Source organism: Chiloscyllium plagiosum, unplaced genomic scaffold (assembly GCF_037043375.1).
Source record: "Chiloscyllium plagiosum isolate Xiang-an unplaced genomic scaffold, Cpla_swu_hap1 HiC_scaffold_3, whole genome shotgun sequence".
NCBI lineage: Eukaryota > Metazoa > Chordata > Chondrichthyes > Orectolobiformes > Hemiscylliidae > Chiloscyllium > Chiloscyllium plagiosum.
The window spans coordinates 120,536,804-120,561,379 of NW_028270141.1; the positions used below are offsets into that span (position 1 = coordinate 120,536,804).

Consider the following 24,576-nt stretch of genomic DNA (forward strand, 5'->3'; position numbering starts at 1 on the left):
CAACCCAACCGACCCTCTGAAGAGCATCCCCAGACTCACTCCCCACCTTATCCCTATAACTTTGCATTTCTCACGGCTAATCCACCTAACCCACACATCCTTAGACACTATGGGCAATTTAGCATAGCCAGTCCACCTAACCTTTGGACTGTGGAAGGAAACTGGAGCACCGGGAGGAAACCCAAGCAGACATCGTGAGAATGTGCAAAGTCCACACAGTCACCCAGTGCTGGAATTGAACCTGGGTCCCTTGTGCTATGAGGCAGTAGTGATAAGCACTGAGCCACCGTATTGCCAAAAAATCATGAAATGCATTGAGAGATTTTTCCAGGAGCAGGCAGAGGCAAAGTTGAAGCCCCTTCAAATATGTCATCTGCCTAACCTTAGCACTACCTGTGTCATGTGTCAGAGAGTCTGCAGACATTATTAATCATCAACCATGGAACCAGAGTAGAAACATGTCATCCTCCCTCTTGAGAGGGAGAGATAAAAGAAAGAGGAAAACAAAGCAGAGAGGTGAAGAGATGTAGGGATTGTATTCCATAATCTAAAACTGAAGATGTGATCATCAATGGTGGAGTGATTAAAATCACAATGCTTGAAGAGGCAGAATTAGAGTAAAACCCCTTTTAGGTACTATCCTTTGTATAATCTTTAAAGTATCACTCCTAATAGCTCCTTCTTTGCCATGTCAAAATTCCATTTAGTAAGGTCACCATAAGTTTGTTGTATACTAACAGCACCTAGGTCTACAGGTTGGTTCATCCATCTTCTGTTTCTGTGCTGCCAAATGAGACACAGTTTCCTCTAATTGAACTTTAATGTACATTGAAGCATAATCTTCAGCCCAGACCAGTGTCTATGCAATAGTCAACAGTTTGATTTCTAAAGAAAGGCTGCATAGGCTGGGACTTTTCGCATTGGAGTGTTGGAGGTTGAGAGGCAACCTTAAAGAAGTTCATAAAATAATGAGGGGTATAGATAGAATTAATAATTGTTGTCTTTTCCCTAAGATGGGGGATATCAAGATTAGGGGGCACATTCTTAAGGTGAGAGGAGAAAGATTTAAAAAAGACATGAGGGACAATTTTTTACATCAAGGATGGTTCACATGTGGATGGGGGTACACATCTAACATTTAAAAAACATTTCAATAAGTACATGAATAGGAAAAGTTTGCAACGATATGGGCCAGGAGCAGGCAGGTGGAACGAGTTTAGTTTGGGATTATATTCAGCATGGACTGGTTGGACCGAAGGGTCTGCTTCCGTGCTGTACGACTCAAATCAGACTTTAGAGTGTGTTGCTGGAAAAGCATAGCAGGTTAGGCATCATCCGGGGAGCAGGAGAATCGACGTTTCGAGTCAGAGCCCTTCATCAGGAATGTGAGGGTGGAGAGATAAGTGGGACGGGGTTGGGAGCCGTGAGGGTGGAGAGATAAGTGGGACGTGGTTGGGGAGAAGGTAGCTAAGACTTTTGCAAGGTCAGAGACCTATTCAACACTGATGAGCTTCCAATCTTACATACTTTCCAGTACAAAGATCACATACTTCTACTTCCATAGTATCCCCAGCTTCTGTCACTGCCTCAATCTATCTGCCTCATCCATGAGTTTCTCACCTCTTCATTCAACTGTTTCAATACTCACTTGGTCAATCTCACATTCTCTAGACCTCATAAACATCAGTAAAGTCAAAACACCTCTGTTTGTATCCCACCTCAGGGCAAAGACTGCTCATCTTGTTCTTGCGGACATATATTATTTTCTGGTCCTCCGTGGCCTCCAATTTAATATTATAATAATTATGATTAAATTATCCCATGGAATCACAAGTACTTATCTTTTTAACCTCCTTCAGTCACAGAACATGACTTGTAAACTCTTTATTCTGCTGATGCTAGCCTTTTGAACATTTCCTGCATCCTTTATCACACCACTGGACACTTCCCTTCAGGCACACAAGACACACCTAGAATTCCTTTCTTAAGCTTTCCTGCTTCTCTGTTGCCCATTCTTCTTTCAAGTTCCTCCTTAAAACCCAATCTCATTCACCAAGCTTTTGGTCATCTCTCCTCAGATTGTTATTATGATCTTCTGTAATCCATTATCTGAACTACCATTGGTGGTATTCCTGTGAGATAGAATGGCAGTCATCACTCTACTAGTTACAACCAATTCAGTTGTTGCTAATAGTTATATCAATTAGCTAAACACATCAAAGAGTATTTTAATATCAATGCTTAAGCATTTTAAAAAGAAGAATAAAATCTAAATGTGTATTTGAAGCTGACTTTAAGAATTAATTTGTCAAACTAACTTTCCTTACGAAACAATTCAACTTTTCCCCTTTTCCTTAAAGGAAATTGGAATTAATAATTGGTAGATATTTTCATTAAATAGAGAAATTTAAGCCATCCACTTGGAGAGCTGTAAATATTAAATGTTAATCAACAAACCACAAAGACATAATTTCTTTCAACATGAAATAGCCTCACACAATGTTGAGAAAATCAAAAGAATATTTTTCTTCCAGTTTTTCAAGTGAGTAGAGAAATGAAAACATCAAGCATAAGTTACAGGTTACTCATAAAATAAAATTGACTGTAAGTGTTATTTTAAAACTGTTCTAAAATAGTGGAATAGGTAATGCTCTGGCAGAAGCTCACTGTCTGCTTCTACCCAAGTCTAACTTTCAATTTGTCATAGAGTCATAGAGGTGTACAGCATGGAAACAGACCCTTCGGTCCAACCCGTCCATGCCAACCAGATATTCCAACCCAATCTAGTCCCACCTACCAGCACCCGGCCCATATCCCTCCAAACCCTTCCTATTCATATACCCATCCAAATGCCTCTTAAATGTTGCAATTGTACCAGCCTCCACCATATCCTCTGGCAGCTCATTCCATACATGTACCACCCTCTGCGTGAAAAAATTGCCCCTTAGGTCTCTTTTATATCTTTCCCCTCTCACCCTAAACCTATGCCCACTAGTTCTGGACTCCCCGACCCCAGGGAAAAGACTTTGTCTATTTATCCTATCTATTACTCTCATAATTTTGTAAACCTCTATAAACTTCAGCCTCCGACACTCCAGGGAAAACAGCCCCAGCCTGTACAGCCTCTCCCTATAGCTCAGATCCTCCAATCCTGGCAACATCCTTGTAAATCTTTTCTGAACCCTTTCAAGTTTCACAACATCTTTCCGATTCGAAGGAAACCAGAATTGCACACAATATTCCAACAGTGGCCTAACCAATGTACTGTACAGCCGCAACATGACCTCCCAACTCCTGTACTCAATGCTCTGACCAATAAAGGAAAGCATACCAAACACCTTCTTCACTATCCTATCTACCTGCGACTCCACTTTCAAGGAGCTATGAACCTGCACTCCAAGGTCTCTTTGTTCAGCAACACTCCCTAGGACCTTACCATTAAGTGTATAAGTCATGCTAAGATTTGCTTTCCCAAAATGCAGCACCTCGCATTTATCTGAATTAAACTCCATCTGCCACTTCTCAGCCCAGTGGCCCATCTGGTCCAGATCCTGTTGTAATCTGAGGTAACCCTCTTCGCTGTCCACTACACCTCCAATTTTGGTGTCATCTGCAAGCTTACTAATTGTACCTCTTATGCTCGCTTCCAAATGATTTATGTAAATGATAAAAAGTAGAGGGCCCAGCGGCACTCCACTGGTCACAGGCCTCCAGTCTGATAAACAACCTTCCACCATACCATCTGTCATCTACCTTTAAGCCAGTTCTGTATCCAAATGGCTAGTTTTCCCTGTATTCCATGAGATCTAACCTTGCTAATCAGTCTCCCATGGGAACCTTGTCGAATTCCTTACCGAAGTCCATCTTTATACAACATAAGAATAGGAACAGCCTGTTACACCTTTCAATATTATTATGGCTGATCTGTCTCAGCTGTACTTTTCCATGCATTCCCCATTTCCCTTTATTCCAGGAGAGATCAAAAATATTTCTATCTCAACATTGGACATACTCAATAATGGAGCATCCATGACACTTCAGGGTGGAGTTTCTAATGGTTCACAACTCTGTTAGTGAAAAATGTTCTCTTCATCTTAGTCTTAAATGATCAGCCCTTTTATTCTGAGCTTGACCCCTCTATGGCAGAGATTTCCCAACTTCATTCAAATGCACTCCCCTCTGTGATAATCCTCTCTCTGCAAATCCCCTTTCTGCTGGCCATCTCTTTGCTGCTTCCCACTCTAGTGTACAGCTACAAGTTAGGTTAGTACAGGCTGCTAGTCATATTGCTTCTCATCAGAGGTCCAACCTAAGGCAAAGTAAGCAGCACTCAGTCTGAAATTATAAAAAAATCCAAACTGTAGAAAGTTAACTCTAGGCAAAACCTTTCCCCACTAACAATTAAGAAAGCACCTGTGGATATTGAGATTCTATTGCCATATTTGATGAAATTGATTGAACACCTTAATTGCTGCTTTTCACTGAACTTTCTTTCATTGGTAAGTTTCAGGAGACACTGGGTTTACGGAGCTGACAAGTCTACACAAAGAATAAGTCAACATATGATTGTGAGGATGCTGTGTGACAACAAGGCATTGACAAAATCCACCCATCACTAAGGAATGCCTTATTTGCAAAATTGTAGATCACTTCCAGGATGATGCACAGATAAAAGATAGTTTCTGAATGATAGAAATACTGTGGTTACATACATTATGACGTCCACATAGTAGATCACCCACCACCACACCTAGAGTAGAAAATATACATGCATTTGATGAGACACCTCCATTGGAGAGGCATTCCTACAGGAACCAGCTAATCCAGAAGAGCCAAAAGGCAGATCAGGGCAGGACTTATACACTTAATGGTAATGTCTTGGAGAGTGTTGCTGAACAAAGAGACCTTGGAGTGCAGGGTCATAGTTTCTTGAAAGTGGAAATGCAGGTTGATAGGATAGTGAAGAAGGCGTTTAGTATACTTGCTTGTATTGGTCAGTGCATTGAGTAGAAGAGTTAGGAGGTCATGTTGCAGCTGTACAGGATATTAGTGCCACTTTTGCAATACTGTATGCAGTTCTGGTCTCCCTGCTATAGGAAGGATGTTGTGAAACTTGAAAGGGCTCAGAAAACAGGGATGTTGCCAGAGTTGGAGGGTTTGAGCTACAGAGAGAGGCTGAATAGGCTGGGGCTATTTTCTCTAGAGTGTTGGAGGCTGAGGGGTGACCTTATTGAGAGTTATAAACTCAGGAGGGGCATGAATAGGGTAAATAGACAAAGTCTTTTCCCCAGCTGGGAGTCAAAAACTAGAGGGCATAGATTTAAGGTGAGAGGAGAAAGATTTAAAAGGGACCTAAAGGCAACATTTTCACAGAGTCTTGGAGACCATATATGGAATGAGCTGCCAAAGGATATGGTGGAGTCTGATACAATTAAACATTTAAAAGGCATCTGGATGCGTATATGAATAGGAAAGATTTAGAGGGATATGGGCCAAATGCTGGCAAATGGGACTAGATTTATCTAGGATATCTGGTCGGCATGAATGAATTGGATCAAAGGGTCCGTTTTCATTCTGTATATCTCTATAATTCTATGACTCTAAAAGATTCACAACTTGTCTGTGTCAAAGGGCATCCTGTTAATTTTTGTGCTTCATACAGGAGCAAGTGTTATAATCCAATGAAACCAGTTGCCACAGCTGAAGAAGTGGAAATTATAGCTTACAGAGAAGATTATATGGCACAGTTGGAATAAGTGTCAGAAGGATATAGGAATCCTGTACATTACACTACAATGCAACACAAGAAAATTGAAACTGTGCACCTTATTCGCAATCAATGTTTGAGCCTGCACATGTCTCAACTTCAACTTCATCAGAAACGTTAGAGGAGACTGACAAACCCAACCCCTCCCCAGGGAACAACTGGTCCAGAAGCAAACAACGTCAAACACTGGCCCAAGACAGCCTCTTGTTGACTAAACAGTCATAATGAAACAGCTGGAAAACTTCATTGGGGTTTCTAGACTCATAGGAATCCAACAGATGAAAGAGTCAGTGAGATTACTTCATGTTAGCATAAGAGAGCTGTATCTTATTGCCAACAAAGAGGAAATCACATATTTCACAGGACTGGTGAAAATGTTTAAAATGCTTTGTCTTCTAAAACAGAACAGGCTACGCTAGCGACAGAAACAGTGTTGAATGAATAGTAATTCTTCAGTAACAGTATTCGGAAAGTTAAAAATCACACAACACCAGGTTATAGTCCAACAGGTTTAATTGGAAGCACACTAGCTTTCGGAGCGACGCTCCTTCGTCAGGTGGTAGTGGAGGGCTCAATCATAACACACAGAATTTATAGCAAATATTTGCAGTGTGATGTAACTTTTTGCTATAAATTCTGTGTTACGATCGAGCCCCACACAATCACCTGATGAAGGAGCGTTGCTCCGAAAGCTAGTGTGCTTCCAATTAAACCTGTTGGACTATAACCTGGTGTTGTGTGATTTTTAACTTTGTACACCCCAGTCCAACATCGGCATCTCCAAATCACATCTGTTAGAATACAGTGATAGTTTCACTTCTTTCATGTGTAAATCACAAAACCTTTTTTTAAAAATGTTGCATTCTCGGGTTAGCTGTTAACAATGGTGATAGCTAGACAATATGTTGAAGGTGTTGGCCCCCTGTGTTCTCTGTCTATGCCATGATGTTTAGATTGATTCTAATCTAAAAAGTGAGATAACGGAGTATTCGGAAAAGTTTACTTCATCAGTCAAACAATGATCCAGTCAGAACTAAGATCAGTAGTCCTCAAGTTTACTATTCTTTCAAGTTCAAAAAGAATGCATTCTGAGAGACTTGTGAAATGTCCAGACTGCCTGCATTTTGCAAGTAGATAGGATGGTGAAGAAGGTGTTTCCTTTCATTGGTCAGACTATTGAGTAGAGGAGTTGGGACATCGTGTTGTGGCTGTATAGGGCATTGGTGAGAGCACTTTTAGAATATTGTATTTAATTCTGGTCTCCCTTCAATAGGAAAGATGTTTTTAAACCTGAAAGAGTGCAGAAAAAATTACATGGATGTTGTAGGGACTGGAGGGAGAGGCTGAATAGGCTGGGGCTATTTTCCCTGGAACACCAAAGATTCAAGGTGACGTTCTAGAAGTTTACAAAATCATGAGGGGCATAGAAGGGGAATAGCCAAGGTCTTTCCCTGTTTAAGGGAGTCCAAAACGAGAGGGCATGGTTTTAAGATGAGAGGGGAAAGATTTAAAAGGGACCTGAGGGGCAACTTCTTCATGCAGAGAGTGGTGTGTGTATAGAATGAGCTTGCTGAGGAAGTGGTGGAGGCTGGTACAATTGCAACATTAAAAAGGCATCTATGCTTTATAATTCTATATTGTGATGTTACGCACATGACTGTATAATGGGTTAAATATGGGCAAAAAGCTTGGGAAGAGATGTACAAGGTTTTGAAGGATTGCTGTTCATGTTGCACTGATGTACTACACTGCCTCGGGATGAAGACAAGAGATTCTGCCTTAGCTTGCACAGGTAGCAAGTGCACCTTTACGACATCCTAAGGTTCTAAAGATAATGGCTGATCAAATTAGGTTATTCTTATTGTTATCATGCAATACATCTTCTTATCCAAAAATAGTGCAGATACTCTGCGATGGTGTATCCTCTGCCATTAATCACTAGGTTGGTCCAAGACGAAGCATAGGCTGAAGAGGATTAGTAGCAGTGAACTACCTCAAATAACATTTGCTCAGCACCAGACTGATGAAGATGCTGCAAAGTACCAGGAGTGGTCTGGGAAAATGCCACAGTTTCAATGATTTATTTGCAAATTAGGATTCCATGAGAAGCTCTTCTGACTTGCCTGCCTCCCTCCCAACCAGCTTGACAAAGATCAGGAGTGTTGGGCTGCAATGCAGCCAGAGATTTGGAAATGGCCTTTTCTAGTAACGAAAGAGGGTTATAATGTGTGTTTAACTGTGCACAAGTGGAAAATGACATCCTCCAGACTGCAAAGAACACGGGTGTTCTGTGAATCCATGAGCCTTTCTAAACATGCAATGCATGCAACATCTTCCATGCTAAATCATCAGTGCTGAAATGGAGGACTTCCATGTTCAGAGCCTTCCTTTGGGGACACCTGCAACATCTGGACAGAGACAGAATATTTCATGAGGGTAAGAAAGTGGAGGGTATGTAGGAGCAGCCTGAACACAAGTCTCTCTTCATATTCTTTCAAAAAACAAATTTAAATTAAACAAGTTTTTTTTAAAAAAGCCCCTAAACAGCCACTGTAACAAAAATCAATTGGTCAAAGCAAAATTGAATGTAAATCAAAATGTTATTGGTGTCGGTAATGCAATCTTACCCTGGTGGTGCCCGTTAATTAGGGAAGGCCACAAGCACAGATGAAACCACAGAAGGAAGACACACAGTGAGTCTCATGACCCTGCAAATGTCCACTTCCTGGGTTTATTAATGGTGACCTTGGCCAGGTTCAGGAACAACCCACGAGGAGATATTGTTTCTGCTTTTGCCCTCCACTCACACTCAGCACGAGGCTAAAGTGCAAAGAAAACCAAGGAGCAGCACCACCCCACCCCTAAAATAATGAAACATAGACTTCTACCTCACACTCCCTACGTACACATGAAACATGAACTTCAGAAGGCCAAAGAAAACACAGGCAACCTGGGAGCCCATGAACCATTTTAAACAGCTATTGCACAGACTGCTCCAAAACACTCCATTCTAAATGGCCAATGGTAAAGGAGAGAACACTTTGTCAAGAGTCACCCACCAGGAACTCCAAGCACTGCTCAATAGCAGGACAGAATGCTACAGTGGGTGCAGATGGTTGATAAGAGTGAGGATGTGGAGGGTATGCAGCTACAGACTATAAGGAAATGTAACTTTACATGTACTCAAGATTCTCAAATCAATCGTTACCTTCCAGCTGCATACCCTTAAACTGAATAAGCAATCACCATCAGTATTTTGCTGAGTTTTCAGCCTTGATTCAAGTCTTGAAAAGGAAGTTGAACCCAGCACCAAAAGTGATGCAACTTTAATTGTAGATATTTCTAATCAGCCTGTTCATACAGACCTCTGGAGCAGGTTGGACTCAAACCAGATCTTCTGGATCAGAGGTAGGGACATTACCACTACCCACAAACTCCCTCACAACATGAACTGAATAAACTAAGTTAATAGCACAGTGCTAATAGTAGGTATTCTTGCATATATTAGCTATCTAGTTTTATAAAACCAAATGCTGACATTAAAACAAATGTATACCTTTAATACCCATCTTTGCCCTTATTTTCTTTTGAAGATATTGATTCCACAGGAAAAGCAGTAATCTATAACTTTCTTAATGGCCATTTTTCATTTGTGAGCTTGAATAATGAGCATCACTGAACTATTGAAACATATGGACCATGGCAGCTGTTATGTAATGATACCAGAACACACATAGGCTAGTGAATAGCAATTGTAAACCAAGGCCTGCAATAATTTTTCTCCCCCTCAAAATCTAAGGCCATATAAGTCAAGCATTCTTTAATATTAAAGAAAATCCAATTTGCTCAGTTAACCACACTCACTAAATGTTGATTATTTTTTAATGAGAAGCAACCTAAGTGGCTCATTAAGAATCATGTAATACAAACTAATTCCAAGTGAATATAATTGTTTATGTGCAACTGATAAATTTGTCTGTATGAATGAATACTCTGGAGTCCTTATTGCCACTCTATATAAATCTTAGTTTAATCACCTTGTTGATGCAGAGAACTTTAACAATTAAAGTTCTTGAAATTTTAAGGCTATGTATGATGACATTTGACCAAGAGTTTTGCAGTTCTGAAGCTTGTGAAGGCTTTGCAGGTTGGGGAAATACAGGCAAGACTTTCCAGAATGACTCCAGGGCACAACAGATTACAGTTATACAGATAGGCCAGAGAAGCTATATTTTTTATCCTTGGAGTAGATGAGATCCACTAAAGATGTTTAAAATAATAGAGTCTCGATAGTGTAAATAAAGAGAAATTATTTACATTGGCTGAAGAACTGATACATGTACAGATTTCAGGTCATTGGCAAAAGAACCATGAGAAAACTGGTCATTTAGCTGGGTCCCACTTCAGAAGGGTTCCTCTGCTTTGTGCTATTATAAATATCCAATACTTCTAAGAGTTCTGATGTTTGGAGACAATGTAATAATCATACAGATTCAAAAGGACAACCTTTATGACACCATTGCTATATTTATTAGTCATCACAATGGCTCATTATTGATCCACACAGTTGTTAAATAACAGTATTTATGTTCAAAGTATGTAGCAGTTACTTAAGTATATGTGATATATTTAGCCTTTAATTTTAGTTTCTTCCACTGAATAGGTAATGCCTCCCACGAGCAGTCACCCGGAGACTCTTTCTTGTGATACAACAATGCAGATGGCACCAAAACATGTCAGAAACTTTGGCGGGGATGACAATCATGTAGGTAACATCAGGTATATCACTGCACACCAAAACAGTAAGTGAATGTAAAAATGATAAGCTGACAAAATAAAAATGGGAGGCATGTTTACAAGTGTCTGCTTGTTCAGGTGCAACAATTTGACTTTGAAGTGAGATATGAACCAGGAGAAAGTGAGGACTGCAGATGCTGGAGATCAGAGTCTAGAGTGGGACAATCAACGTTTCAGGCAAGAGCCCTTCATCAGGAATAAGGCTTCTGAGCTGAAGGGGTGGAGAGATAAATGGGAGGGAGGGAGTGGGGCTGGGGGGAAGATAGCTGAGAGTGCAATAGGTATACGGAGGTGGGGGCAATGGTGATAGGTTGGAGAGGAAGATAGAACAGATAGGTGGGAAGGAAGATGGACAGGTAGGACAATTCATGAGGTAGGACAATTCATGAGGTCGGTGCCAAGTTGGAAGGTTAGAACTAGGATAAGATAGGGGGAAGGGAAATGGGAAACCATTGAAATCTGCATTGACGCCTTGTGGTTGAAGGGTCCCAAGGTGGAAGATGAGGCGTTCTTCCTCCAGGCGTCGGGTGGTGAGGGTGTGGTGATAGAGGATGGCTTGTGTGTCCTTGACCGAGATGTGGGTGTGGTGGAAGTGTTCGGTCACAGGGCGGTGGGATTGGTTGTGTGCTTGTTCTGGAGATGTTCTCTGAAGCGTTCTGCAAGTAGGTATCTTGTCTCCCCAATGCACTGGTGTATCTGCGGAAGATGGACTGTTCCACGTAACCGACAAACAGGCTGGCATAGCTGGGGCACGTATGGGTCCCCATGGCTACCTCTTTGGCCTGGAGGAAGTGCAAGGATTCAAAGGAAAAACTATTGAGGATGAGGACCAGTTCAGCCAAACGAATGAGTGTCAGTGGAGGGATACTGGTGAGACTCACGTTTCCACCAGACAAAAGGGGTGGCCATAGGCACCTGCTTGGGCTCCAGCTCTGCCTCTTTGTTGATTACGTGGAACAGTCCCATCTTCCACAGTTACACCGACACCATTCCCCAAATTTTCCTCCACTACATTGATGACTGTATTGGCGTCACTTTGTGCTCCCACGAGGAGGTTGAACAGTTCATCAACTTCACCAACACATTCCACCACGACCTTAAGTTCACCTGGATCATCTCAGATACCTCCCTCCCCTTACTGGACCTCTCCATATCCATCAACAGTGACTGACTCAACATGGACATCTTCTACAAACCCACCAGGTCCCACAGCTATCTAGACTACACCTCCTCTCACCCTGCCTCCTGTAAAAATGCTATCCCTTATTCCCTATTCCTTTGCCTCCGCCGCATCTGGAGGACCAGTTCCACACAGAACACACCAGATGGCCTCCTGCTTCAAAGACCGCAATTTCCCCTCCCACGTGGATGATGATGCCCTCCAGAGCATCTCATCCACTTCCCGCATCTCCGTCCTTGAACCCCACCCCTCCAACTGCAATCAGACCCCCCCCCGGTTCTCACCTTCTACTCCACCAACCTCCGTAGAAATTGCATCATCCTCCACCATTTCCGCACCTACAAATGGATCCCACCACCAGAGAGATGTATTTCCCTCCCCTCCCCATCTGCTTTCTGTAAAGACCATTTCCTCCGTGACTCTCTTATCAGGTCCACGCCTCCCACCAACCTACCCTGCCCTCGTGGCACCTTGTCCTGCCACTGCAGACATTGCAAAGCCAGTGCCCACACCTCCCGCCTCACCTCCGTCCAAGGCCCCAAAGGAGCCTTCCACATCCATCAGAGTTTTACCTGCACTTCCACACATGTAATTTATTGTATCCGTTGCTCCCAATGCGGTCTCCTCTACATTGGGGAGACAGGATGCCTATTTACAGACTGCTTCAGAGAACATGTCCGAGAGACCCACACCAACCAACCCCATCGCCCTGTGGCCGAACACTTCAACTTGCCCTCCCACTCCGCCAACGACATGGAGGTTCTGGGCTTCCTCCATCGCCACACCCTCGCCACCCGACGCCTGGAGGAAGAGCGCCTCCTCTTCTGCCTTGGGACTCTCCAATCCCACAGCATCAATGTGGATTTCACCAGTTTCCTCATTTCCCCTCCCCCCACTTTATCCCAGTTCCAATCTTCCAACTCGGCACTGTCCTACCTCTCCATCTTCCTTCCCACATATCCACTCCACCCTCCTCTCTGACCTATTGCCATTACCCCACCTCCATGCAGGTATCACTCTCAGCCACCTTTCCCCCAGCCCCACCCCCTCCTATTTATCTCTCCAACCCCTCAGCTCAGAAACCTCCTTCCTGATGAAAGGCTTTTGCCCGAAACGTTGATTCTCTTGCTTGTCAGATGCTGCCTGATTTGCTGTGCTTTTCCAGTACCCCACTCTCGACTGAGATATATATACCAGTCTGGGATATATACCAGGTACTGGGATTATGTCTGACATGCTGAACAGTTTATCCAACCCACACAAAGACCAAGTTAGTTGTTTTGATTAACGTATTGTTTTATTCTTTCATTGATGGCAATGAAATTGAAAATATTCTACATGTTGATCTGTTATTCTCTGTCCCAAGCCATTGTGGACACTTGCAATTGACAACTGCCAAAGATAAGCAATTACAAGAGTTGTGAAAGTTCATTATCCAAAGATAGTCTGACTAGAATGGTCTACTCTTGTTCCTATTTCTTATCGTCTAATTTTGCCCTTTATAGTTAAGGGTTTGGACTTTAAAATCAGGGATCTCTTGATTCAACTATTGAGGATGTTGGTGAGGCTGAACCTGGAGTAGTGTGTAAAGTTTTAGTTCCCATATTTTAAAAAATAAATGTACTTGCATTGGAGGCAATTCATAAGTGATTCATTTGGCTGATTCCTTGAATGAAGGGTTTGATTTATCAAAAGTGGCTACAATGGTTAGTCGTTTATTTGTTAGAGTTTCAAACAACGGGGGTGATTTTGCTGAAATATACAAGATTCTGAGGAGTTTAACAAGGTAAAGGTTGATAAAGTATTTCCCTAGTGGGGGAACCTTGAACTAGAGGATAAGGAGACAGAACAAGGGGATAGACTTAAATCCGAGATACAAAGGAATTTCTTCTCCCTGAAGGTAGTGAATATTTGGAATCTTCTATGATAGAGATTTGTGGAAGCTAGATCACTGAAAGCATTTAAAGAGGAAGTAGATAAATCTTTGAATTATCGGGAAGTTGAGGACTTTGATGAGCAAGCGTGAAGGATGTGTTGTGGCTCGGGGCAGATTAGTTTTCATTTATAGGATGGAGGGGCAGGCCTGCTGGACCAAATGGTCTAATCCTGCTCCTATTTTTAAAGTTCTTATATTTTTATGTCCATAAGTGCCTTGTTCATTTTTGTCATACAGAGGCGAACTTGGTATGTCACAACAAGGCGCTTTCAAGGGCAAAAAACTCCCAACATCAAAACCATTACACCAAGATATCATACCCATGTTACACTGGGGACAGGTGGGTATTGAACACATAAGACAGTGAACACCTGAATCCGTGTATAGCCTAGAGATGAAACAGGATATTCAACAACTCATAAATGCATGCCAATCATATCAACTCCAGCAGCGTGGGGAGCCTCCACACGATATTCCATTCACTCCTTGGATGACAGTAGGAACATGCAATCAGCCCAGATCATTCAAAACCCATGAAAGCATCACGATACCAATGGAACAGAAGCCAGGTTGGACAAATGCCAGTGTCACCAATGGTTCACAAAGACAATGAAGGAAAAACTCTGGAGATGATGATTATTTGGTGATCTTGAGTGACAGTACCAATAGTTAGATAACTGTGTTGCCAAAAATTGAAATAGAGAACAATGTGCATCTCTCCAGAGAGATACCATCACCAGATTAGGGTTAGTTGTCAAACCGCAGAAGTGAATTATATTGAGATTTGAAATGTTAGTCTTCTGACGGTAATGGTAGGGTTCTTAGTGAGGTGGAGGAACAGAGGGATCTTGGGGTCTATATTCATAGATCTTTGAAAGTTGCCACTCAGGTGGATAGAGCTTGTAAGAAGGCCTATCGTGTATTAGCGTTCATTAGCGAATTACCCACGATTCAATACCCAATTCAAGAGTCGTGAAGTGATGTTGCAACTGTACAGGACTTTGGTTAGGCCACATTTGGTTTACTGTGTGCAGTTCTGGTCGCCTCACTTTAGGAAAGATGTGGAAGCTTTGGAGAGGGTGCAGAGAAGATTTACCAGGATGTTGCCTGGAATGGAGAATAGGTCGTACGAGGATAGGTTGAGAGTGCTAGGCCTTTTCTCGTTGGAACGGCGAAGGATGAGGGGTGACTTGATAGAGGTTTATAAGATGATCAGAGGAATAGATAGAGTAGACAGTCAGAAACTTTTTCCCCGGGTGCAACAGAGTGTTACAAGGGGACATAAATTTAAGGTGAAGGGTGGAAGGTATAGAGGAGATGTCAAGGATGGGTTCTTTACCCAGAGAGTGGTGGGGGCATGGAATGCGCTGCCTGTGGGAGTGGTAGAGTCAGAATCTTTGGTGACCTTTAAGCGGCAATTGGATAGGTACATGGATGGGTGCTTAAGCTAGGACAAATGTTCGGCACAACATCGTGGGCCGAAGGGCCTGTTCTGTGCTGTATTGTTCTATGTTCTATGATCCCAGTTTACCAAAATGAATATTTACCAAATTGACATGTGCCTGAGCTCAACCACGTACAGTAAAATCCTCAGTATCCGACACGCATGGAGACTGGGGAGTGCCGAGTACATGAATGTACCGGTTGTAGCCAGGACTGCTTATAAATACAATCAATGAAGTTTGTTTTATAAAAGAAGAGAGAGAGTGTGAGGAGACCAGGTGATCAGTTCCCATAGTGAGGAAACCTGCTTCCATCGATTACCATTGCATGACAATACAAAACAATAGGGGAAACACATAATGAAGAGTTTATTGTATATCTGTTAAGGATAACTTTATATCTTTGACAAAGGGGGCAAATAGTAAGATATAATTTTATTTATACAAGTTAAAAATAATCACATTATTTTGTCTCTTTAGAGAGCAGATTTTTCAACAAAACAAGCCTTTTTAGATGATTTCCAATTGTGTCCAAATTTGGAGGAAGCTTCAGTACCGACAGATCATGATGTGCAAAGATCAGTTTCTTATCATGCATATTTCAAAGATCCCAAATCTGCTGTGATGGATCCAGTTGCAAACAATAAAGGTATTTTATCACTATGGAGTTTGATAAAGATACTTAAAATCTTGAATGTTTTAGATTGAATAAATGGAGAAGTGTACATTTCCAATGAATGAAGAATCAGTTATCAAAAGGATCAGATTTAACATTATTAGCAATCAAAGTAGTGGGTGGCACAAGGAAAAATGTTTTTATACTGATGAGTGGTTACAATTTGGGGCTAACTGGAATGCTCTTTTAGAGAGCCAATGAATACTTCACTTCCCTCTGTGCCACACTGTACTAAGATTTTCTGTGAAGAATGGGTAATCTTTTTTGTATTTATTAAATTCACATCTGATTCAGAAACAGATAGCAAAAGATTTGTCAGCCCTATGTTTTGAGGCATATTGGTAGTGATTCATGATTGCTGGTTTTATTGGAGGGGGTCAGGTAAACATAGAATCTCTACAGGGTGAATGCAGGCCATTTGACCCATTGAGTCCACACTAACCCTCTGAAGAGCATCCCACCCTGACCCAGCCCCCTACCCTGCATTTCCCATGGCTAATCCACCTAGCCTGTACATCCTTGGACAATTTAGTATGATCAATCTACCTAACCTGCATATCTTTGGATCGTGGGATGAAACCAGAACACTCAGAGAAAGCCCGCAAAGACATGGGGAGAATGTGCAATATCCAGATAGATAGTCCCCAAAGTTAGAATCGAACCTGGGCCCCGGGTGCTGTGAGGCAGCAGTGTTAACCACTGGGCCATTGTGCCACACCAAGCAAAGCTGGTGCTCCAACCTCATGGCTGTGTCTGTGTAAAGCAGGGACCTGACCAACTGAGAGGACATGACTTAACCGGCACTCTGACCATGAAGATAGGCTTAAAGGGAAGCTGCACTGAAACTGGAACACCAGGGCAGACAGAGAATCCCAGGTGAAGGATGTGGTGCCGGATGTATTAGCAGTGGAGCAGATAGAACGAGAGATATTGTGGTTTTGTAGACATCAAGTAGCCTATGAACACCATCTTCAGAAAGGAGTGGATCTGGATGGCTTGTGAGCTCAGCACCCAGAGACTGGAACTTAGGATCTGATGAGTATATTCAGAAGTCTTATTGTATCACATGGGGCATCAGTGAATGCATCTTCAATGACAGCTCCTACACACCACAGAACCAGCTATTCATGCTGCTCAATTTGTCACACATCCACCTATGCTTCCCTATGCTTCAGACTCATACTAACATCCATCTACTTCATCTCACCCTCACATCAGATGCACTATATGAATGTTTGGCATGCCGTAATTGTTAACAGTCAGTCATGGGACTATATATATTGTACAGCTGATGATACAGTGCGTCCGAGATGTCATTTGAAGATGGATTCACCTTTGAAGGTGAAGAGCCCTCTCTCTAGACATTGGTCCATTAAAATCCTCTTCATTCGAGAAAACCTTCCTTTGACAGTTTCGCCAATTCTCGTAGCCTCAGTACATCTTTTTAAGAGGGCCAAGCTATTGTTAGGAAGTGTAGACCAGCCATGCATTGTACAAACTATGGATACACATGTGCCTCCTACTCAATGTGCAGCAAGAATTACTATAATTTTCAAGCCTGTTACATCATTTCTTTGTGTAAGGTCTCTCAAAGATATAGAACAAAGGTAGAAAACTGAGTTGAGGTAGTTATCGGTGAACAGGTGCATGGACTACTTCTCTTCCTCTCTAATCCTATGTTCACTTGGTCACCCCTTTATCTAAGTGGTGATCACCTTCTCAAATGTGTTTTCCAGTAGGCTTTCTCTTTTAAGTATGTTGCGAATTGTGGTAGTCAGTCAGATTTTAATTGGAAGATTAATTAATATCGCTGAGCTCATGAAATACTATTCCCTCACCGTGTGTGTGTTTAGGTGTTCTGTGCAGACAGAGTAGCCATATTGTAAATGGTGTCACATGCCTGGCTCCTGATCCTAAGCCATCCATTAGTTCTTATTTTAGAATAATACATTTCCAGATCAGACTAGTTTCCCAACCTCTGCTCGTTAAAAGTTTAAGCTGCTATGCTTTACTCAGTATCTTAGATGTAAAAGAACATTATTTTTGGTTCCCTATTCACTGAAAATTTCCACTCAAAAATTTTGTCCAAAAGCATGTTATAGCTTTGAAACATTAATGGCCCACAATGTAGCAAAAGAGAATTTATTAAAGTAAACAGAAAAACATAATCTAGGGGTAATGTTGGGACTGGTAAGCAGTGACAGAGAAGCTTATTCTGTTCAATTAATCTAGTCTGAAGATTAAACATTTGATGCATTATATAACATTCATTTTGCAACAAACTATTAGATAAAATGTAGTTAAGAATTGCAGTTTAGATAACAGCCCAGTGGTCAATATTTTGCTCATATTCAGCAGCGTGGAAAGATCTTCAAGAGAAGATTCAACAACTGGAAATGGAGCGAAAACAAGCTGAGCAACACATGGAACGTCTGTGCAATGAATGTGTTCAATACATAAAGTTTTCAGGGCAAGAAAACAGTAAGGAAGATATCGTCAACATTAATACTGAAGATATTAATGGTGAGTACACCTGAATCTTGTTTGCTGAAAATGTTTTGTCCTTTAATAAATTAGTTTAAATATAAAAATAGTAAGAATGCATTTTGAAGTGGAATAAGATATGTTTATCTATTATTCTGACTTATATGTAGGACCTTTAAATATGTCTACCTGCACGGTTAGGGTTCTGAAAGAGTTGAAGTCACATATAAATGGGTACAAGGAATAATCAAAAGACTTTTCTCGGCTAAGGCCCCAGTCATGCCATTTTCTCAAAATGTTGTGCTGTCATCAAGCCTATGATCTCAATTTTGCTTGATTGACAGTTGGCTTTTTCTGGGATTTAAAAAAAAATTCACTTGTGGGATGTGGGCATCGCTGGCTGGCCATGTTTGTTTTCTTGTTTTGTCCCATATGTGAAGAGGAAGAGAATTACTGAATAGCTATAGACAAATAACATGTATATGCATGAAACTTATCAAAATAATGCAAATGTTCAGTGAGATGAAAGAGGTTGCAAACAATATACAGAGTTGTTTAATTGAAAAAAAAATGGTTGGTGTGATGAGAAAGGACAAAGTTGAGAAAAATGACACAATTTGCCCTTATTCTGTAAGTGTTACCACATGAGAACAAAGTATAAGTTCCTGTTATGAGGGCAAAAATTAAAAAGACATATCGGACATGAGGTGATACATTGTTTCCAAGAGATTGGTTGAAAAGGAAACAGATATGGGGAAAAAATATGTGCAAAGTGCAGAACAAGGGTGGTAGTAGGGAAAAGTTGTCTGTTATGCAGAGAGGTAGACATGTTTGAATTTTGGAATTGGAACATGGAGAGTAAATATATTTACTTTAGAATGATTTTTGAGCTTCAAATAATATTAGCCTAGATTTGTTTTCTTACGTCTTTGTGGAATGTGAGCAGGATGTGGTAAGACCAGCAATTCAAGCCATAGAGTCTTACAGCATGGAAACAGACTCTTCAGACCAACTAGTCCACACTGACCACGTTCTCAAACTAAATTAGTTTCACTTACCTGTGTTTGGCCCATATCCCTCCAAATCTTTCCTATTCATGTACCTATCCAAATACCTTTTAAATGTTGTAACTGTACATGCATCCACCACTTCCTCCTCCTATGATCTGGCATTTTAAATACTCATCCAGATGATGATCTGAGATAGATCTTTGGAATAACAGAGGTAATAGTATGGAAATAAAAAGATAAGTCTCTTTAACTGCAATTATGATTGATATTTTAAATTATTAATTAATCCAAAGCAGGTTAAATAGGGAGACAATTGTTGGCTTAAACATTAAGTCAAATAGGATGTCAATTGTGAATTGTTGTAGAATTGCGACAGGGGACGCTGTACCTTCATCTCACTCAATATTCGCATCACCTTGACAAGTTCCACACATGTACCTGTTGCTTGGCTATAGCTATTCAGTAACTCTCTTCCTCTTCACATATGGGACAAGACAAGAAGAAGAACATGGCCAGCCAGCAATGCCCACAACCCACAAGCGAATTGAAAAAACAGAAAAAACCAACTGACTATTAAACAAAATGGAAATCATTCCACACAAGAACCACTCTCTGCGTAAAAAAGTTGCCCCTCATGTCCTTTTTAAATCTTTCTTCTCTCACCTAAAAATATGACTCCTAGTTTTGAATTTGCCCACCCAAGGGAAAACACCCTTGCTATTCACCTTATCTATGCCCTTCATGACTATATAAGTCTCTACAAAGTCAGTCCTTAATATTCTACACCCCAGTGAAAAACGTCCCAGCCTATTTTTATAATTCAGTCCATTCCCAGCAACAACCTGGTAAATCTTTTCTGAAGCTGCACTAGTTTAATAATGTCAATCCTATTGCAGGGTAATCAGAACTGCACAGAGTACTCCAGAAGAAGCCTCACCAAAGGCTCACCTCAACCTGAAGTCCAACTCCTATACTCAAATTGTTGCCTGTCCCTAATTCCCCGTGAGATAATAATATACAAAAACACTAATAATGATGGATAGATGCTTTTCACATTCATAGGTTTGCTTTTATGATGCAGGCATTAAAATATTTCTCCTAAATGAGTTAAAATCTATTTTAATCACAAAGCAGTTTGGCAAGGAATAATGGGTAAAGATTAGCCGCTTAAAGCTGAGTATCACAGATGGAGGCAACAATTGTATTTTAATTCTCTAATTATTTGATCTTTTAAAAAATACACACGACTTGTCTCATCAAATCATTGTGTTAATTTTGTTGATGTACCATACCACTCGATCACCTGAACCTTTATCTGTTGAAATGACAAGAGACCAAGAGGAAAAAAAAACAAAGCTGTGAAAACAGACTTGAAGAAGAATTTGGTGTTAGTCCATTAAACCTTTCAATTTGAATAAATAAAAGAACATAATTTCAGAAATTGGGGCATCTGCATAATCAGGGTTTAGAGTAATGCAATAAGTTAAGATAGTTATTTTCAGTCTCAATGTTTTGAAAATACGTGAAAAGACAAAAGTTAAAAGAATAATTTATTAGGCTGTGATACAAAGATTAATAGAGTGTTTCTGAAGCTTTAATTCTCATGGTTTCTTTAAATTCATCTGTTCATGCATTAGCCACTGCAGACGACTGTTCACTTCTACAGAAACAGTTAGAATATATGATGAATGCTTTGAAGAATGGAGAGACTGAAACAAACCCTGTATTAGAGAGAGAGGTAGGGAGATTGTTGAATGTTGTGCGTTTTTCCTTTTTGGAAAGATTTAATAATCTTATGAACTGAAACAAATTTTAGAAAATATAGTTGTTACCCTGTAACAAAATATTTTACATCTCAAAATTCAATCTTCCAATATCATAACATTTATTCCACTACTTCCAATCTATATCAATAACTTGGAGATGTGGACAGCATATCTGGTGGCTAACTTTGCTGATGACATCAAGCTGGGTAAGAAAGTAAGTTATCAAGAGGAGATACAAGTCCTGCAAAAAGACATAATGACTTAAATGAGTAGGCAAAAAGTTGGCAGGTTTAACGTGGGAAAATACAAACTTGTCCACTTTTGAAGCATAGAAAAGCAGTATACTATTAAATGGTAAGATCAAAGAACTCAGAGGTACAGAAGGATCTCAGTGTCCTAGTATATAACAAACAATTGGTTTGCAGGTTTAGCAAGTGATTAGGTAGGTAAATGGAATGCTAGTGTTTATTGCAAGGGGAATGGAATATAAGAGCAGGACAGTTTTATTCCAGATGTATAGAGCTACAGTGAGAACACATAGGGCACTGTGTCCAGTTTTGTTTCTTTATTTGAAAAAATAATCTGTGTTAGAAGCAGATTTGTTCCTGGGACTAAGGGCTTATCTTTTGAAAAATGATTGAATAAGTTGGACCACTGTCCATTGGCATATAGAAGAATGAAGGATGATCTCATTGAAACATATAAAAAAAACTGGGGGGACTTGACAGGCTGCATTCTAAGAGAATGTTTCCCGTTGTGGTAGAGTCTAGAACTTGGGGACACGAATGAGGTCATATAGTCATACAGCAGGTTTCACCTTTAAAATGGAGAAGAATCCTTTCTTTTTCTCTGATAGGGCTGTTAGTCTGTGAAATGCCCTTCTCTGGGAAATAATGGATGCTGGATCATTGAACTTATGAGTTACATATGTTTTTGAATCAGCCATGTTCTTATTGAGCAAGTGCAAGACAGAATGACCTACTTGTACTCTTAAGTCTTATTTTCTTGTTATTACGTAATTGTTTACAGCCTAGATTACACAGCCAATAGAGTCAAATACTACATTTATTGATCACCTTAATTGATGGGCTCACCAGTAAGTTTTTCAACTGTAACTACGAAATAGCTGTAGATTTTATTGTCACATGTACTCAAGTGAACAGAAGTACAGTGGAAAGTGTGCAATGTCACCACACATGGCATCAACTTAGGTACCAAAGTATAAAATACATATGTACAATGTAGTAAGAGAAACAGAGTTAATAAGCTAAGCATTACTTCATAGGATAAGTAGAAAAATAAATACTGGCTAGCCAGTTTTGCCACACATCTCACCAGTGAATTAAAGAAAGCACAGGCATGGAATTTGAACCCGTGACTTTTAACAATAAAGGCCACAGCACAACCACTGAGCCAATGTTGCCATACCTCTTAATATTGGCTCATTTGTCACAACTCGATTTTTAAAGTTCTGTGGAGAAGCCACGGGACATTTAGTCATGCTTGTAAATGTGGTTTGCAATTCATCTAAATCTCAATTCTGCAGAGGAGGATATTTATGTACATGAGATTAATAAACTTAAATACCCATCATATCATTCACTAGCTCTTTAAAAAAACGATAATAAACCATCCACATGAACTTCCTGCGAAGCTGCAAGTCGTGGCCAGCAGTGGCGCTATGTCTGGAGGAGGGTGACACCGGGGAATGGGGGCCGTCTTGGAGTTTCTCCGCTGTTCTTTCTTTAATGCCCCGGAGGGGCCTGGGAGAGAAACGTTGGTTGCTCGGATACAGAGGCCTGCTGTTGGAGCTGACGCCTGGACCTCGGTTTTCGGGATTTTCGTCATCTGTTTCTGCCGCTGCGAAGCAGGGAGCAATATTGCACGGTGAAAACAATAACAGCTTGAACTTAAGATGTGGGTAAAGCTGAATGAAGTGGCAGGGTTCTACCAGTGCTAACCCTGGGTGGAGGAGGAGCAACAACTGGAGGGATTTTTAAAAACCCTCAACAGCCCTTTCTGGTGCATCCATAGAAACCAAACATAAGGAGGAGCAGCAGCATGACTTGGTTCGATTCTATATAATATATATATATTTCTGTTCAGCTGTTGGGTTCCTCTTTAAAACAAATTTTGTGCCAAAACCAGGTTTGTCTGTGCTTTTTTTTTTGTCTTGGTGAATATGTAAAAGTAACAGCTTGTCCCGCGCTTTTGAGAGTTTTGTTTTTCTGGTAGGTTGCAATTTCTGGATCCTGTATTTAAAGTTGAAGTTTAAACAAAAATCCATAAGAAATACGGATGCTGGAAAACAAACAAAAATTGAAATTGCTGGAAAAACTCAACAGGTCTGCAGTATCTGTGGAGAGAAAGCAGACAACATTTTGAGTCCAATGGCTGTTTTTTGTTTTAAATTTGAAACGTTTGATTCGTAGATGTTAGGAAATGTACTGCGGGCACCGGATGCTAAAGCTGGAATGATTTTGATGTCTTTGTTCATGTTCTCACTAACATTCATTGCTGTGACTCCACTTTTCGACAATCAGTTGTGCAACCAGACAGAGAGACTGCCATTTGGATTATGCACAAATTTAATAATCTTTCTGACTATATCTTAATATAGTGCTAACCCCTTAACTGTTGCATTCATTCCATTTATGGAATGGAGAGTATGAGTAACAATGAGCCTCTGAAACATAGTTTAAGTCTACATTCCTTTTGCAGAAATGCAATAATCTGCTATCTCAGAGGGAATAGCCCATCGAGGGTTTTAGAAATGTTTTTAAAGATTGTAGGACCATTTTTGTACTGTTGAATTGGTGAACTAATAGATTAGAGACTGTTCAGGAATTAGATGTTTTCACCTATCCATTTCATCCAAAACTTATTTCATTGACCAGGCAATGTTACTGCGATGACCCAGGTAATGCTGTTGCCACAATAGATCTTTGGTAAAAGGTAGAGTAAAGGGATTGGTTTTGCTCAATTGGCTGGACTGTTCGTGTGTGTACAGTGTGATGTCAACAAAGTGAGTTCAATTCCCACACCAGCTGAAGTATTCTCCTTCTCAGCCTCTCCCCTTGTCTGAGGCATGATGGTGAACCACCAGCAGAAAGGAGCCCTATGGTCTAGTAAGACTATGGTGACTTTACTTTTTTATAGTGCATGTGGAAAAAAAAGACTTGCTCGTTTTCTTATTTTCAACAGGTACCTGTTTCAATTGTGCATGTTTGACATTTGTACATGAGGGAGTTTCTTTAAACAAAAAAACCTTTCTCTGCTTTCAGATAACACCTTTCCAGATCTTTACAAAACCAGAAACAGAATACTGCAGATGCTGGAAATCTGAAATTTAAAATAAACAGAAATTACTAGAAATCTTTCAGAGACTGTCAACAGTTCAGGCTGATGGCCTCGCATCAGAACTAAATGAGTAATAACAACCTCAAAACTGACAGTCCAATTCAAAATACTATTTTTTTTAATACTTCACACAAGAAGCTATTGGCCCCGTGAGCAGA

At 40.6% G+C, this 24,576-nt stretch overlaps 1 protein-coding gene across 8 annotated transcripts in view; it reads left to right on the plus strand.

The window, feature by feature from the left end:
• Positions 1–24,576, plus strand: part of cep57l1 (centrosomal protein 57, like 1) — a 70,762-nt gene that overhangs the window by 8,290 nt on the left and 37,896 nt on the right. For 3 of the 8 annotated variants that reach the window (XM_043687096.2, XM_087982954.1, XM_087982946.1), the window contains exons 2-5: positions 10,431–10,532; positions 15,603–15,771; positions 18,154–18,321; positions 20,930–21,030. In XM_043687096.2, the coding sequence (XP_043543031.2) occupies positions 10,434–10,532; positions 15,603–15,771; positions 18,154–18,321; positions 20,930–21,030 (537 nt within the window). In that variant the 5' untranslated portion in view covers positions 10,431–10,433. The other 5 variants (XM_087982949.1, XM_087982963.1, XM_087982968.1 and 2 more) reach the window with 5 other exon arrangements.